Source organism: Coregonus lavaretus (genome assembly GCF_964263955.1).
Source record: "Coregonus lavaretus genome assembly, chromosome: 27".
NCBI classification, from domain to species: Eukaryota; Metazoa; Chordata; class Actinopteri; order Salmoniformes; family Salmonidae; genus Coregonus; species Coregonus lavaretus.
The window spans coordinates 27,923,575-27,941,157 of NC_140014.1; the positions used below are offsets into that span (position 1 = coordinate 27,923,575).

Below are 17,583 nucleotides of genomic sequence, written 5' to 3' on the forward strand. Positions count from 1 at the left end.
ACGCCAGGGTTGTGGGTTCGATTCCCACAGGGGGGCAGTATGAAAAATAAAATAAAAAAGAATGTATGCACTCACTAACTGTAAGTCGCTCTGGATAAGAGCGTCTGCTAAATGACTAAAATGTAAATGTAATGAATAAAAAGCATTATTTTGCAATGGGATTTTTTTTCTTCCCCGGTCATTTTGGCCAACAACAGTTTTATTTAAAATCGGCTTTTCATTTTTTTGGGGGGCCAAAAGCCGGCAATTGCTGACTAACGGAAACCCTGGTGTGTGTGTGTGGTGTCTCCAGCATGCCGGTCTCTCTTATGTCTCTGCTTAACACAAATGTGATCTTATGTGCCCAAAATCAAGAGAACTCAGTAACCATGGCAACAGCTGCCTCAGCCCATCGCCTTAGTTTGAGTGTAACGGCCCAGGACTGGCACGTGGCTAAGTAACTGAGGGAGATGTGAAGTAAAGAGGGAAAGAAATTGGGGAGGGAGTGAAAGAGTGTGTGGCTGTGGCACACTACCCCTAAAAGGAAAATGAGAGTTAAGACCTCAGTTGAACTACTGTAGAATCAGGGCTGAGTGAAACATACTGACAATGTAATGTACTGGTAAATACACACACACTAAAATAATCCATCTAATGTTGACCTTTTCAAATGATCAGTGATTTCAATCTTCCCCCTGGCTCCCATCAGTGATCTACTGAATATTATAAACCAGGTAGTTTGGGTCCTGGATGCTGATTGGCACGAAAAGCATTTCAGCCGTGTGTATATCAGACAATATACCATGGGTATGACACAAAAATACCTGTTTACTGTTCAATTTATGTTGGTAACCAGTTTATAAGAGCAATAAGGCACCTCGGGGGTTTGTGGTATATGGTCAATATAGCACAGCTAAGGGCTGTTCTTATGGATGACGCAACACTGAGTGCCTGGATACAGCCCTTAGGCCTTGGTATATTGGCCATATACCACAACCCCCCGTGGTGCCTTATTGCTATTATAAACTGGCAACCAATGTAATTAGAAGAGTAAAAATAAATGTTTAGTCATACCCGTGGTATACGGTCTGATATTCCATGGCCAATCAGCATTCAGGGCTCGAACCACCCAGTTTATTTTTTACATATATATTTTTTTGTCACTTAGCAGACGCTCTTATCCAGAGCGACTTAACAGTTAGTGAGTGCATACATTTTTCATACTGGCCCCCCGTGGGAATCGAACCCACAACCCTGGCGTTGCAAGCACCATGCTCTACCAACTGAGCTACAGGAGGCCCCAGTTTATAATGGCCAAGATACCACACCCCCTCTGGCTCTGTTGCTTAAATTAAGGGAGTCTACTGCAATATACGGTCTACTTTACATCACAACCATACAACGTGTATGATGTGACGCACGTCATTTTCCAACTATCCGAGATGTGGATAAATAAGGGAAAACATTTTCCTTTATGACCCATTTCAGAACAGTGCAAGTGCAGAGCAGGGGCACCAACAATGAGCTTGAGGGGTTGGAGTATTAACGCACTTTAGCAAAAGGAAAGGGGGATAGATTGCTGCTGGCTAGGTCTCCTGTTGCTAGTGCCCAATGGAGTGCCTTGAGCTGGAGTGTGTGTTTGTGGCAGGGGGGAAAAAGGGCTGTTTGTGTACAGCTGTGACAGGCATTCACCAAACACTGGTACTATTGCCTCTCCAGCGTCCAATTCACCCTGCTGATCAAGTGTGTGTGTGTAGAGGAGGGTATGTGGTGGGGGCCACTTTACCCCTCTGGTCTCCGGACAAGTATGTGTAAGGGGGGGGGGGGGGGGGGGGAGATTTGAGAGTTGTGGTCAGTTCCCTTGAGGCGCCTAAAAATGGCAACAGCCAAATGGAGAGGAGAGACCGAGAGACATGCTCCTCATTTAACATGTACAGACCTATAGACACATGCTCCTCATTTAACATGTACAGACCTATAGACACATGCTCCTCAATTAACATGTACAGACCTATAGACACATGCTCCTCAATTAACATGTACAGACCTATAGACACATGCTCCTCAATTAACATGTACAGACCTATAGACACATGCTCCTCAATTAACATGTACAGACCTATAGACACATGCTCCTCAATTAACATGTACAGACCTATAGACACATGCTCCTCAATTAACATGTACAGACCTATAGACACATGCTCCTCATTTAACATGTACAGACCTATAGACACATGCTCCTCAATTAACCAACAATGAGCAGCTTCAGGACACACACACTCAGACCCCCCTGAGCGAGCCACTCTATAAGGAAAGACAATCTGTCTGGTGTTCAACCTTCCCAAGTTCTCTCACGTCACCCCCCTCCTCCGCACACTCCACTGGCTTCCAGTTGAAGCTCGCATCCGCTACAAGACCATGGTGCTTGCCTATGGAGCAGTGAGGGGAACGGCACCTCTGTACCTTCAGGCTCTGATCAGTCCCTACACCCAAACGAGGACATTGCGTTCATCCACCTCTGGCCTGCTGGCTCCCCTTCCTCTGCGGAAGCACAGCTCCCGCTCAGCCCAGTCAAAACTGTTCGCTGCTCTGGCACCCCAATGGTGGAACAAGCTCCCTCACGACGCCAGGACAGCGGAGTCACTCACCACCTTCCGGAGACATTTGAAACCCCACCTCTTTAAGGAATACCTGGGATAGGATAAAGTATTCCTTCTAACCCCCCCCCCCCCCCCCCAAATTGTAAAGTGGTTATCCCACTGGCTATAGGGTGAACGCACCAATTTGTGAGTCGCTCTGGCTAAGAGCGTCTGCTAAATGACGTTAATGTGCCCTTGAGCAAGGCACTTAACCCTAATTGCTCCTGTAAGTCGCTCTGGTTAAGAGCGTCTGCTAAATGACTAAAATGTAAAAAAAATGTAAATGTAATGCTAGTATGGAGGACAAAGTTACTAGCCTGTCCTGAGTGGCTCCAGTGTTAGCTCCAGTGTTAGCAGTGCGCTAGGTAATGAATATATAATCTGGATTTGTCCTGGATCCATTATGGTTAAAATGAATGAATCCTTGAACAATATTTTCTGCTACTGTGGGGAGTGAGTGTGTACAGTGCATTCGGAAAGTATTCAGACCCCTTCACTTTTTCCACATTTCGTTAGGTTACAGCCTTATTCTAAAATGGATTCAATTGTTTTTATCCCCCATCAATCTAAACACAATAACCCACAATGACAAAGCAAAAACGTTTTTTTAGGAATGTTTGCTTATTTATTAAAAATAAAAAACTGAAATATCACATTTATGTAAGTATTCAGACCCTTTACTCAGTACTTTGTTGAAACACCTTCGGCAGCGATTACAGCCTTAAGTCTTCTTGGGTATGACGCTACAAGCTTGGCACACCTGTATTTGGGGAGTTTCTCCCATTCTTCTCTGCAGACCCTCTCAAGCTCTGTCAGGTTGGATGGGGAGCATTGCTGCACAGCTATTTTCAGGTCTCTCCAGAGATGTTCGATCGGGTTCAAGTCCGGGCTCTGGCTGTGCCACTCAAGGACATTCAGAGACTTGTCCCGAAGCCACGCCTGCGTTGTCTTGGCTGTGTGCTTAGGGTTGTTGTCCTGTTGGAAGGTGAACCTCCGCCCCAGTCTGAGGTCCTGAGCGCTCTGGAGCAGGTTGTAATCAAGGATCTCTGTACTTTGCTCCGTTCATCTTTGCCTCGATCCTGACTAGTCTCCCAGTCCCTGCCGCTGAAAAACATCCCCAAAGTATGATGGTGCCACCACCATGCTTCACCGTAGGGATGGTGCCAGGTTTCCTCCAGATGTGACGCTTGGCATTCAGGCCAAAGAGTTCAATCTTGGTTTCATCAGACCAGAGAATCTTGTTTCTCAAACTCCAAGTGGGCTGTCATGTGCCTTTTACTGAGGAGTGGCTTCCGTCTGGCCACTCTACCATAAAGGCCTGATTGGTGGAGTGCTGCAGAGATGGTTGTCCTTCTGGAAGGTTCTCCCATCGCCACAGAGGAACTCTAGAGCTCTGTCAGAGTGACCAAGGCCTTCTCCCCCGATTGCTCAGTTTGGCAGGGCGGACAGCTCTAGGAAGAGTGTTGGTGGTTCCAAACTTCTTCCATTCAAGAATGATGGAGGCCACTGTGTTTTTGGGGACTTTCAATGTTGCAACACATTTTTGGATTGTGCCTCGACACAATCCTGTCTCGGAGCTCTACGGACAATTCCTTCAACCTCATGGCTTGGTTTTTGCTCTGACATGCACTGTCAACTGTGGGACCTTATATAGACAGGTGTGTGCCTTTCCAAATCATGTCCAATCAATTGAATTTACCACAGGTGGACTCCAAGTTGTAGAAACATGTCAAGGATGATCAATGGAAACAAGATGCACCTGAGCTCAATTTGAGTGTCATAGCAAAGGGTCTGAATACTTATGTAAATAAAGGTCTGTTTTTTATTTGTAAGAAATTTGCAAAAAAATCTAAAAACCATTTTTTGCTTTGTCATTATGGGGTATTGTGTGTAGATTGCTGAGGAAATTGTTTTATTTAATCCATTTTAGAATAAGGCTGTAACATAACGAAATGTGGAAAAAGTAAAGGGGTCTGAATACTTTCCCAAAGCACTGTATGTGGAGTGCTTGTGTGTCTGTGTACGTGTGTGTTCCTGTATGTCTGTGTTCCTGTGTACGTGCGTCTGTGTGTGTTCCTGTGTGTGTGTTCCTGTGCGTGTGTGTGTGTGTTCCTGTGCATGTTCCTGTGTATATGCGTGTGCGTTCCTGTGTATATGCGTGTGCGTTCCTATATATATGTTCCTGTGTATATATATATATATATATATATATATATATATATATATATATATATATATATATATATATGTGTGTGTTGCTGTGTATATATATGTGTGTGTTCCTGTGTATATATATATATATATATGTGTGTGTTCCTGTGTATATATGTGTGTGTGTTCCTGTGTATATGTGCGTTATTAACCTGGTAGAAGTAAGGGTTGGGCTCTGGAAATCGAAGGTCAGGCCAGGGTTGGGGGCCTGGAACTGGGGCAGGAGCTGTACATGGGGCAGGTTCCCCAGCTGCTTATAGCGCCAGTTATACAGATTACACAGACTGGAGGAGAGATGGAGAACCATGTTAGCATTAGCATCACAGAGATTGATCATTCATTCCTGTGGTTAGAGAGAGCCACCATACCATTAGCATCAAAGAGATTCACTATTCAACACTTTAGCTTAGCGTCCATGTTAGTATACATAGAGGGCACCAGAGGTAAAACAAACTCAAGTGACTATCCACTCTACTATTCAACTGTATCAGCTGGTACTTAGCAACTATTGGATCATGGACATAGCCAGGGTTTTTTAATTGGCTAACAGACTAGTTATTTTCGTCTCGTCTTACGTTTAAGACAATTAAAAGATGTCATACACACTAACCAAATATTCTGTTGATATTTTTGCACTAATGTTTGATGATCAAAAACAGCATGATAAAGTATTTTCACATTTCAAAATGACTTTTTGCATGTTCAGACTTGTTTATGTTTGATTAAAGATAAAAAATAATATCAAATCAAATGTATTTATTTATAAAGCCCTTTATACATCAGCAGATGTCACAAAGTGCTTATACAGAAACCCAGCCTAAAACCGCAAACAGCAACCAACGCATTTCTGTTTTAACCATATTCATTTATGTCCCCAGAGCGCCTAACCCACCTGGCGCGGGCACGTCCCTGGGCATCCAGGTCAACGGTGGGTACCCCCAGGCGTACGAAGCGGGTGAACAGGGACTGCTCCATGTTGGAGTACTTCTGGAAGGCCATGTTCTTAATGACGGGGGGCAGCTGGTGGTGGTCTCCTATCATGATCCAACGCTTCAACCTGCTGTAGCCGTCTTCTGGGTTCTGGAGAGGGAGAGGAAAGATACTGTAGGTCAGTTCAGTTCAGTTCTCCTCCACAGAGACCATAGAGTGTTTCTGAGGGAAAATGACTGCCCATGCATTAGCAAAAAAAAAAAAAAACATTTTGATTTTGAAACAAAAAAGTTTGCTCCAGCATTTTTTGATAATATCCTATTATTTAATATAAAACTTAAAGCTGCAAAATGTAACTTTTTGGGCGACCCAACCAAGCAGTAGATCTGTTCTATGTGCGCTATTGCTATGCTTCCTGTATTTCGTTTTTGTGTCTTACTTTCGGTTTTGTAGACCAGCTTCAAACAGCTGAAAATACAATACTTTTGGTTATGGAAAATATATTTCACAGCGGTTTAGATGGTACAATGATTCTCAACACTACACTTGCTTGTTTTGTCACAAACTGAAATTAGGCAAAGTGCATCTTTAATTATGGACATGTCTTTCTTTAGGTAGGTTAGATCTGATTGTATGGTGGCGGTCAGCTAGTTAATATCTGTGTCAGTGTTGCTTTGGTTTAGCGCCCCCTTCCAGAGCGTACAGGCCATCCACTAGGACAGCTCATAGACAGGTGGTCATGGGGAGAATTGTTCAGACATATTGCAGCATTGGTGTGGTGTGTGTTTGCGAACATGTGTTGGGGGCTGACGTCCTTTACATTTGTCTGCTGCCTCACAGTAAAAGCATAGCCCCCTGGAGAATAGCTGTATGCCTTCACTCCTTCTCTCCGTATCCCTCCTCTCCTTCTCTTTTCACAAGCAGCGACAACATTCAGTCCATCTGCCTTGCATTTCAAACACCCCTCACCGCCACAGCACCTCTTCACACATCTGTTCTTCGCTCTCCATTCTCACCCCTCTCTGCCTGTTAACTGAGTGGCGAACTTTGCACTCCTTCATTGCCCTCCAGCTAGACCATAGGACTGTGTCGCGGTGTCAGAAACAGCCTGGAAACAACTATCTGCACCAACGCAAAGCTCCAAGCAACTGATGCAAAGTTATAATATTCAATTTAAATTATTATATACAATTCTTGCTACCAATAGAATGTTATTTATATGGGGGATACAATCTTCCCAGCTCTGCAGATTTTGCTGCGAAGTGACAGAATCATTAGATCATTTGTTTTGGTACTGTCCATTTGTAGTTTGTTTTTGGACACAGGTCCAGGAATGGCTAAAGGATTGCAATATTTACCTGGAGCTAACCCTGCAGATAGCACTACTGGGTGATCTGAAAAGTCATAGTCAATCGATCAATAATATAATAATACTTTAGCATATAATAAGACTTTCCGTCTCTCATGCAAATTAATTACTTAAAAATTATACAATGTGATTTTCTGGATTTTAGATTCCGTCTCTCACAGTTGAAGTGTACCTATGATAAAAATTACAGACCTCTACATGCTTTGTAAGTAGGAAAACCTGCAAAATCGGCAGTGTATCAAATACTTGTTCTCCCCACTGTGTGTATATATATATATATATATATATATATATATATATATATGCGAGAAAAAAACATATGTGATGCAGACAATTATATTGATGGAAGTTACAATCTATCTGAAATATTAAAGCTGATCTACCCCCTAAAAAAAAGAAAAAAAAAGAAAGTTATAATATTCCTGCAAAACTTCCAGTAGAATGGCTGTCCCTCCATCATATCTGCAAAGGACATCTTCAATAAAGGATATGGTTTTGGATTGGTGAAACTTGATCTCAAGGCCAAGTCTTCAAATGGAGTGGAATTCTAAACCTCTGGCTAGTCCAACACTGACACCAGCAAAGTCAATGGCAAGTACAAATGGGGTGAATACAGCCTGACGTTTACAGAGAAGTGGACCACAGACCACACTCTGGGGACTGAAATCACTGTTGAAGATCAGACAACCAAAGGACTGAAACTTACGTTCTACACCCAATTCTGGCAAGAAGAGTGGGAAGGTGAAGATTGCCTATAAGCGTGAAAACGTCAACCTGGGTGTGGATGTAGACTGACTTTGCCGGCCCGGCCATGCATGTGGCAGCAGTGGCCGGGTACGAGGGATGACTGGCTGGCTACCAGATTACCTTCGACACAGCCAAGTCCAAAATGACCCAGAGCAACTTCGCTGTTGGCTATAAGACAGGAGACTTCCAACTGCACACCAATGTTAATGATGGCACATAGTTTGGAGGGTCCATCTACCAGAAGGTGAATGACAAGCTGGAGACAGCTGTGAACCTTGTCTGGACAGCAGGCAGCAACAGCATCTGCTTTGGCATCGCTGCCAAGTACCAGCTGGACTCCAGTGCCTCCATATCCGCTAAAGTTAACAATGCCAGCTTGGTAGGAGTTGGCTACACCCAGACACTGCGGCCAGGTATGAAACTCATCCTGTCTGCACTGGTCGATGGCAAGAGCATCAACACCGGTGGCCACAAACTGGGACTGGAGCTAGAGGCATAAGCTTCTAGCTATCCTGTCTAGTGAAGTCGTCGTATTTCATATTTGAGGGAATAGCAGAGGAATTTGGCCTGATGTATTTCCAGCCAAACAACCCTTAAGGGATGTCTCAAAGGAAAGGGATGAATCTAACCTAAAGCAACAACATACATAACATAGCCCTCAGTTCTGTCAGTTAGATTGATCCCCAACCCATTAGCTACAGTAATTTCCTTTCAGTTGGTTTGTAGTCAGTCATCCTGTGTGTTCTACAGTAGCCAAGTACTACTAGGTCTGTTATTTATTCAGTCATGTAGCCCTATACCGTGCTGTACACCACTAGTGAAATACATCCTCCTTCTCAAAGAGCGCATTCCTTCTGCATCTTTTACATCTGCTTTATCGGTTTGGCTCATTGGTTTGGACAATCTGAGGGTTATATGAAGACACACTATATATACAAAAGTATGTGGACACCCCTTCAAATTTGTGGATTCGGCTATTTCAGCTGACAGGTGTACAAAATCAGGCAAACAGCCATGCAATCTCCATAGACAAACATTGGCAGTAGAATGGCCTTACTGAAGAGCTCAATGACTTTCGTGGCACTGTCTGCTCAGCCGCGAAGTGGTAGGTCACATAAGCTCACAGAACGGGACCACCGAGTGCTGAAGTGCGTAGTGCGTAAAAATCGTCTGTCCTCGGTTGCAACACTCACTAGAGCGTTCCAAACCGCCTCTGGAAGCAATGTCAGCACAAGAACTGTTCGTCGGGAGCTTAATGAAATGGGTTTCCATAGCCGAGCAGCCACACACAAGTCTAAGATCACCATGAGCAATGCCAAGTGTCGGCTGGAGTGGTGTAAAGCTCGAAGCCATTGGACTTTGGAGCAGTGGAAACGCCTTCTCTGGAGTGATGAATCACGCTTCGCCATCTGGCAGTCCGACGGACGAATCTGGGTTTGGCGGATGCCAGGAAAACGCTACCCGCCAGAATGCATAGTGCCAACTGTAAAGTTTGGTGTAGGAGGAATATCAGTCTGGGGCTTCATGGCTCCGGCTAGGCCCCTTAGTTCCAGTGAAGGAAAATCTTAACGCTACAGCATACAATTACATTCTAGACGATTCTGTGCTTCCAATTTTGTGGCAACACTTGGGGAAGGCCATTTCCTGTTTCAGCATGACAAAGCCCCCGAGGACAAAGCGAGGCCCATACAGAAATGGTTTGTCGAGATCAGTGTCGAAGAACTTGACTGGCCTGCACAGAGCCCTGACCTCAACCCCATCGAACACCTTTGGGATGAATTGGAACACCGACTGCGAGCCAGGCCTAATTGCCCAACCTCACTAATGCTCTTGTAGCTGAATGGAAGCAAGTCCCCGCAGTAATGTTCCAACATCTAGTAGAAAGCCTTCCCAGAAGAGTGGAGGCTGTTATAGCAGCAAATGGGGTGACCAACTCCATATTAATGCCCATGATTTTGGCATGAGATGTTCGACGAGCAGGTGTCCACATACATTTGTTTACATCCCTGTTAGTGAGCATTTCTCCTTTGCCAAGATAATCCATCCACCTGTCAAGTGTGGCACATCAAGAAGCTGATTAAACAGCATGATCATTCCACAGGTGCACCTTGTGCTGTAGACAATAAAAGTACTCTCTAAAATGTGCAGTTTTGTCACACAACACAATGCCACAGTTGTCTCAAGTTTTGAGGGAGCGTGCAATTGGCATGCTGACTGCAGGAATGTCTACCAGAGCTGTTGCCAGAGAATAAAATGTTAATTTCTTCAATGTCGTTTTAGAGAATTTGACAGTATGTCCAACCGGCCTCACAACCGCAGAACAGGTGTAACCACGCCAGCCCAGAACCTCCACATCTGGCTTCTTCACCTGCGGGATCGTCAGAGACCAGCCACCCGGACAGCTGTATTTCTGTCTGTAATAAAGCCCTTTTGTGGGCAAAAACGAATTCTGATTGGGTGGGCCTGGCTCCCGTGGGTGGGGTTATGCCCTCCCAGGCCCACCCATGGCTGCGCCCCTGCCAAGTCATGTGAGAGTAGAGGTTGGATAGAGAATGATGAGTTAGCTCTGCTGCTGCTGATTAGGAGGGAGAGTTTAATGAGGGCTTGCCCCAGACAAACCTGATATTACCAAGGCTTGTAAGTCAAGCCTGATTCAATCACCGATGGGGATGCAATGTAAGGAAAACGAGGGGTGGGGGGGATGTGGGGAAGGTGGATTATCGTTACTCCGCGCGTAGTGGGTACTACAACAGAAGGCATGATGGGCTGGATGTTTGCATTGGTTAGAGCGAGACTAAGAGGTAATTGGCCAGGTTGATGTGGCTTAATGGTCTCCTCTAAACAGACCCTAGTGCTATCTGAGGATATTAGGCCCCAGCATTGACAGCCCCATAGAGTACCACAGTATGAGTCATAATACCCATAAAACCTGGAGGTCAAACAGGGAAATGGTTCCAATCTTTTTTCCACCATTCATTTTTCCCATAGGGGATTGTAGAAACACATAAAATAAGGACTGTGTTTCGTGTAGGCTTACCCCTGGCGTGACGTTTTGATAACCGTGTAAATCTCGTCATGCCAGAGTAAGCTTACACAAAACACAGCCCTTATTTTAAGTGTTTCTAAAATCCCCTATGGGAAAAATGAATGGTGGAAAAAAGATTGGAACCATTTCCCTGTTTGACCGCTAGGTTTTATGGGTATTATGACACCTCCACTGTGGGGCTCTATAAAGTCTGGATGGACCCATTAATCCTGAGTGACAGGGAGTTCTCTTTTCAGGTGAAGTATAGACCTGTAGATGGGCTTTAGACCTGAATAAAGGGGTTTAGCTCTGGTGGGTTTTCAGGTCTGGCTGTAGTAATTTACTTGTAGCAGGAGAGGGATGAAGGTCTCAATCTCCAGGATCTGAGCTGCTTCCTCCATCAGGATGTTGTCATACTGAAAACAAAAGAAAACAAGTGTAAGTGTCGAGTTGCCTCTGACTCAAGTACTATGTGTGTGTCTGATCTTTATGTACAGGTTTTTTTCTGGATTAAAAGGGAGTTGGTGGGCATGGCAGAGGGCGTGGTCGGCCCATCGGCACGGCAGAATTTTAGATAACATTTTAGAGGCCCCACCATGGTGGTGTAGACTTTTATTTTTAGCCAATTTCCTGCAATTCTACACATTTCTCCATGGCGCTGAGATACAGAAAATCCAGAAAATCACATTGTATGATTTTTAAGTAATTAATTTGCATTTTATTGCATGACATAAGTATTTTATACATCAGAAAAGCAGAACTTAAGATTTGGTACAGAAACCTTTGTTTGCAATTACAGAGATCATACATTACCTGTAGGTCTTGACCAGGTTTGCACACACTGCAGCAGGGATTTTGGCCCACTCCTCCATACAGACCTTCTCCAGATCCTTCAGGTTTCGGGGCTGTCGCTGGGCAATATGGACTTTCAGCTCCCTCCAAAGATTTTCTATTAGGTTCAGGTCTGGAGACTGGCTAGGCCACTCCAGGACCTTGAGATGCTTCTTACGGAGCCACTCCTTAGTTGCCCTGGCTGTGTGTTTCGGGTCGTTGTCATGCTGGAAGACCCAGCCACGACCCATCTTCAATGCTCTTACTGAGGGAAGGAGGTTGTTGGCCAAGATCTCGCGATACATGGCCCCATCCATCCTCCCCTCAATACGGTGCAGTCGTCCTGTCCCCTTTGCAGAAAAGCATCCCCAAAGAATGATGTTTCCACCTCCATGCTTCACGGTTGGGATGGTGTTCTTGGGGTTGTACTCATCCTTCTTCTTCCTCCAAACACGGCAAGTGGAGTTTAGACCAAAAAGCTCTATTTTTGTCTCATCAGACCACATGACCTTCTCCCATTCCTCCTCTGGATCATCCAGATGGTCATTGGCAAACTTCAGACGGGCCTGGACATGCGCTGGCTTGAGCAGGGGGACCTTGCATGCTCTGCAGGATTTTAATCCATGACGGCATAGTGTGTTACTAATGGTTTTCTTTGAGACTGTGGTCCCAGCTCTCTTCAGGTCATTGACCAGGTCCTGCCGTGTAGTTCTGGGCTGATCCCTCACCTTCCTCATGATCATTGATGCCCCATGAGGTGAGATCTTGCATGGAGCCCCAGACCGAGGGTGATTGACCGTCATCTTGAACTTCTATCATTTTCTAATAATTGCGCCAACAGTTGTTGCCTTCTCACCAAGCTGCTTGCCTATTGTCCTGTAGCCCATCCCAGCCTTGTGCAGTTCTACAATTTGATCCCTGATGTCCTTACACAGCTCTCTGGTCTTGGCCATTGTGGAGAGGTTGGAGTCTGATTGATTGAGTGTGTGGACAGGTGTCTTTTATACAGGTAACGAGTTCAAACAGGTGCAGTTAATACAGGTAATGAGTGGAGAACAGGAGGGCTTCTTAAAGAAAAACTAACAAGTCTGTGAGAGCCGGAATTCTTACTGGTTGGTAGGTGATCAAATACTTATGTCATGCAATAAAATGCAAATTAATTACTTAAAAATCATACAATGTGAATTTCTGGATTTTTGTTTTAGATTCAGTCTCTCACAGTTGAAGTGTACCTATGATAAAAATTACAGACCTCTACATGCTTTGTAAGTAGGAAAACCTGCAAAATCGGCAGTGTATCAAATACTTGTTCTCCCCACTGTAATTTATTTTTAGATTTTTTTTGGGTGGCTTAGGTGGCCCGCCCAAGGATTTCAATGGCAGAAAAATCCCCCCAAATCCCCAGCTCCACCAGGTCATGGCGTTTGAGGGCAGTGTGGGTAAAGGTCATGGCGATGATCTTAGCCTCCTTCACAAGCAGGTACTTGGAGCGGTCCAGTCCGCTCCTCAACAGCTCAAAGGCACGGAACTCCTGATGGTCACACACACACACACACACACACTAGTAAGACGACTGCTCAGTCTGGGGTTAGGGATAGAGGTCAGGGTTAGAGGTTAAATCGTCAGCATGGACAGGTAGTGACGACTGGTTCTAAGGGCTACACCACAGTGATCTAATGTTTGTCATTAGATGACATATGATGGAAGACAATCATCCTTAGACGTAAAATTGAAGAGTAGTATAACACTTACAGTAGATCACATCCTTGTGGATTCCATTTTAACTAAATATTCTAAATAAACAACCAATACATCGGATGTCAAAATGTCACTGATGCCAAAATACAGGATCATTATCAAGTATGTGACCATCTCTTCTATAGTCAACCTCTACAACAGGTAGGTCATACAAGGTCATTGTAAAAAACGAACAAAACCAATTCCTTGGAAGACGCACCAAAACAAATAGTGAAACATAAGAGTAATTGCACGTGACTTTTCTTAATTCCATTATTTTACTTTTAGATTGTGTATTGTTGTGAATTGTTAGATACTACTGCACTGTTGGAGCTAGGAACACAAGCATTTCGCTACACCCGCAATAACATCTGCTAAATATGTGTATGCGACCAATAAGATTTTATTTGGATTTTTTTATTTGACCTCTTCTACGCTTTTAGGAAATCCTTGAGATCAGGACTGGATGTGCAACCGGCATCTACAGTTATTATCCTAATAGCTTTACTTTCTTCTGCCATCTCACATGACACGATACTCTGCCATCTCCTCCTTTTTAGTATTTTCTATCCTTAGCGGCAGGCTAGGTGAGAATTTAAAAGGGTATGGGTTACTGTTCAATAGAAGGTTAGTGAGCAGCCAAGCACTTCACAACAGATTCCCTTCCAGGCCTCGTCTGAATGGGAAAAGCAAGATTGGGGGTGCTTTCCTGAAAGGAAAAGCGGAGCCTTTGAGTGCACTAGAGAATATTAATATTTGATGCGTTACTATTTTAACATTAATATTAAACCCAATCAAAACATGCAATATTAATTAGCTCTAATTTTAACGCCTGTGGTTCCTCAGCGGTTGAAGGGTGAAATGAAGCCGGAATTCTTCCCTCCCTGGGCGGATTCACTCAGACTGAAAGGAGAGAAAGAATGGAGGAAGAAAATAGGATAAACGGCATAGGGATGGATGTCGCGGTAGATGTCTGTACATGCTGAGTTCTGGCCGGTCCTTTTCATTCAGGGAAACTGACTGTGTGTGTGCGCGTGCGTGCGTGATGGCATCGTCTGCTTAGATGGCATCTCATAAACACAACCTTTATCTTTAAACACTCCTTGCAGGCAACAGACACCGAGGCGGATCACTTTCATTCTCCTGTGATTCTAGAGGGAGATTCTAACGTCTCTGAGCGGGGGGAGACAGACATATCTCTGCAGCAGCATCATGGGCGAGGCTGAGCTGAGGGAACATAGTAAGGTGCTCCTGTCTGATGTGATGCAGCTAGTGATACGGGGGATGCCAGATAAATCAAGACCACACATACATGTTAGGATATTACCTCCACCCAATAACTTCTTTATTGCTTCTGCAAGGCCTTCGCACGGCTCCCATAAATCTCTAATGTTATTGTTATCTCTATATAAAGACTGGATACAACCAGGAGGGGCAGCAGACGAGTGCGTTTATGTGTGTGTGTGTGTGTGACTGTGTGTGTCAGCGTTTCCGTTAGCTGGTAACAGCCGGCTTTTGGCCGATTAAAAAATTGCAATGCCGATAAATATAATTGCCACCGGCCAATTGTCCAGGAGAATAAGAAAAAATCAAATTGCGAAATAATGCTTTTAAGCCTATTCATTGACGTAAATACCAGTTGATGTAAATACATTTTACTGGTCATACTCATCGGTCTATAGGTTAATTTGCATAATTTAGTGAAATTAAATTGGCGCGTGTGTAAAGTATATTCGTTATGTGTCTTATCACACGCTTACAGCATACAGATACAGAGCCTTTGAGAGGAAAATCTGACAGACAGTGCGAGAGCTGCTGCTACAGCATCTCAAACAGCAAATGCATAGGCAACAGAAGGCAGGCTTCATCAGCACGTCACACACCACTTTACAATGAGTTGGAGGCTGTATGCATTTTGAAAACATATACTTAAATAGTTTGAAACCTGAAAGTTTACTAGATATTATGAGGCATGTCTTCCCTTGCTTCAAAGTAGCCTAGCCAAAATCAGACCATAGCCGTGGAGGCAATTATTTTATTTATTGTCCAGTAGCCAAAGGCACAATCATAGTCATATTAGCAACCCATGCTAGTTGTTGCATATTAGATTTCCCCTCTTTCAAAATTTTTAACAAATATTTTCATATCTGTCACATGAAACCACTTGCATCTGCGGTGTGCTTTGACAACAGTGTTTTCCCGTTAATTGCATTATGGAAGGAACATTCACACGTAGTCTACTGCCTTGTGCTCATTGCAGCACTTACAGTGTCAAGAAACAATAGTTAATCAACATTTTCAGCTAAATGTTCTGATCTGTTGCATCAGACTCATCGCTTTTTAATGTTTTTTAATGTTTCCTAGGCCTACTGGTTGTATGGATTTGGGATCTATCGTCCCACAACTGCCCCAGAGTCTGTTTGGAATAGGCTATTTCTTTCTCGACAAGCTGACCAATAGAATATGTAAACTTTTCTACTATGGGGGATAGTAGATTGACATAGGCTAGTGATTTTTCTGTTTACTACTCATCTTGTTGGCTGAGGAAAAGTAAATGTGGACAGTCATTCTAACATCTTCAAAGTGGGCATCAGAATTCGGTAAGAAGGACCGCACATCATTGCATCCTCGACTTGCATATTCTGTTAATATGAATGACCATTATCTAAATGTAATTTCTGTAATTCTGAGCACCGTGGGTGGACACCCTGATCAGGTTACGTACCCAATGCATTTAATGCGTAAATTTGCATACATTTCTCAAATGTCCGGTAAATTAAAATGTCCGGCACCACATTTTCCTAACAGAAAACCTGCTGTGTGTGTACTGTATGTGTAGGGAATGCAGGGTGAGTGAAAGGCCCTATAATCTTCCATCTGCATCTGGGGAGACAGACAACAGGTCCTGTGTCACTGCCAATGGGGTCAGGGGAGGAGGGGGAGGGGGCACAGGGTGATATGTCACCAAATCATCATGTAATTCCAACCCATGTCTCACAGAACACACTCATAAACAGAGGGAGTGAGTGAGTGAAAAAGAGATTGAGTGAGAGATTTAATAATGAGGGTGAAAAAGAATGAAACCACATCATATTACAAACTCTTAATATCACAACAGAAACACAAAAAACTGTGATTCAGTGCGATGTCCCAATGGCTACTTCTCCAGTAGGAGTGGGAGAGAGGGTCAGAATCGGACCAATCACTAGTGAGCCTGGGCAGAACTGTCATGGCATCAGTTGGGTAAACAGAATCATGTGTGTTCAGCGTTCCTACTCCCACCTGACCACACACACAAAGATGGCTAATGACCCGTGAGGAATATCCAAACCGCTGACATGGTGTGTGTGTTTGTGTGTGACATAATTACCTCTGAATGGGGTGAAGATGGTTTGTGTGTTCGTTCAAGAGTGGCAGGTAGCTTAGTGGGTAAGAGCGTTGTGCCAGTAACCGAAAGGTCGCTGGTTCTAATCCCCGAGCCGACTAGGTGAAAAATCTGTCGATGTGCCCTTAAGCAAGGCACTTAACCCTAATTGCTCATGTAAGTCACTCTGGATAAGAGCGTCTGCTAAATGACTAAAAATTTAAAATGTAAATGTTGTGTGTTTGTCTCTGACAGAGTGAGGATCTTCTTGGTGTATTGTGCATGTCCCTTTAGCTACGTAAACATGTGATGTGTGTGTGTGTGTGTGTGTGTGGCCTGCCTACCTCCAGCTGGGTAAAGATCTTCTTGATGTGTCGGTAGCAGCCCTCAGCGATGTCCAGGTCTTCTTCGTAGGAGCGACCGTGGAACACAGGCTGGGGGGCGTTGGAGAAATACTTGTGGAAGGGGAAGTGTGTAGCCACGGCCTCCGCCTCCACCGGCCGGCCCTGCTTACACCTGACCTTGGACATGTACTCTTCCCAACGAGACATCACCTGCAGCGGGGAGAGAGAGGACACCAGACAGCCTCCCTGGATGTTACAAGTCTGGCTCTTCACTCAAAGATAAATACAGTTGCGTCACATTCAAAGTAGGAATGGGTAATATATTTAATTAATGTTTTAGTGCGATATTCCAAATGCACCTATCACAAGAATCAAGTTTTGCTTTACACCAAGCCCCTCCCCCT

The 17,583-nt window shown here is 44.3% G+C and overlaps 1 protein-coding gene and 1 pseudogene across 2 annotated transcripts in view; one reads left to right on the plus strand and one right to left on the minus strand.

The window, feature by feature from the left end:
* LOC311102654 (RNA helicase aquarius-like) overlaps positions 1-17,583 on the minus strand; it is a gene marked incomplete at its 5' end in the record, with an annotated part of 127,971 nt that overhangs the window by 40,847 nt on the left and 69,541 nt on the right. Inside the window, 6 exon segments of the mRNA XM_084144015.1 lie at positions 4,985-5,010; positions 5,013-5,116; positions 5,725-5,912; positions 11,248-11,319; positions 13,128-13,265; positions 17,180-17,389. Coding sequence (XP_084000141.1) covers positions 4,985-5,010; positions 5,013-5,116; positions 5,725-5,912; positions 11,248-11,319; positions 13,128-13,265; positions 17,180-17,389 — 738 coding nt within the window.
* Positions 7,573-8,377, plus strand: LOC311103107 (non-selective voltage-gated ion channel VDAC2-like; annotated as a pseudogene). Its single transcript has one exon. The product of its transcript is annotated as a non-selective voltage-gated ion channel VDAC2-like (transcript).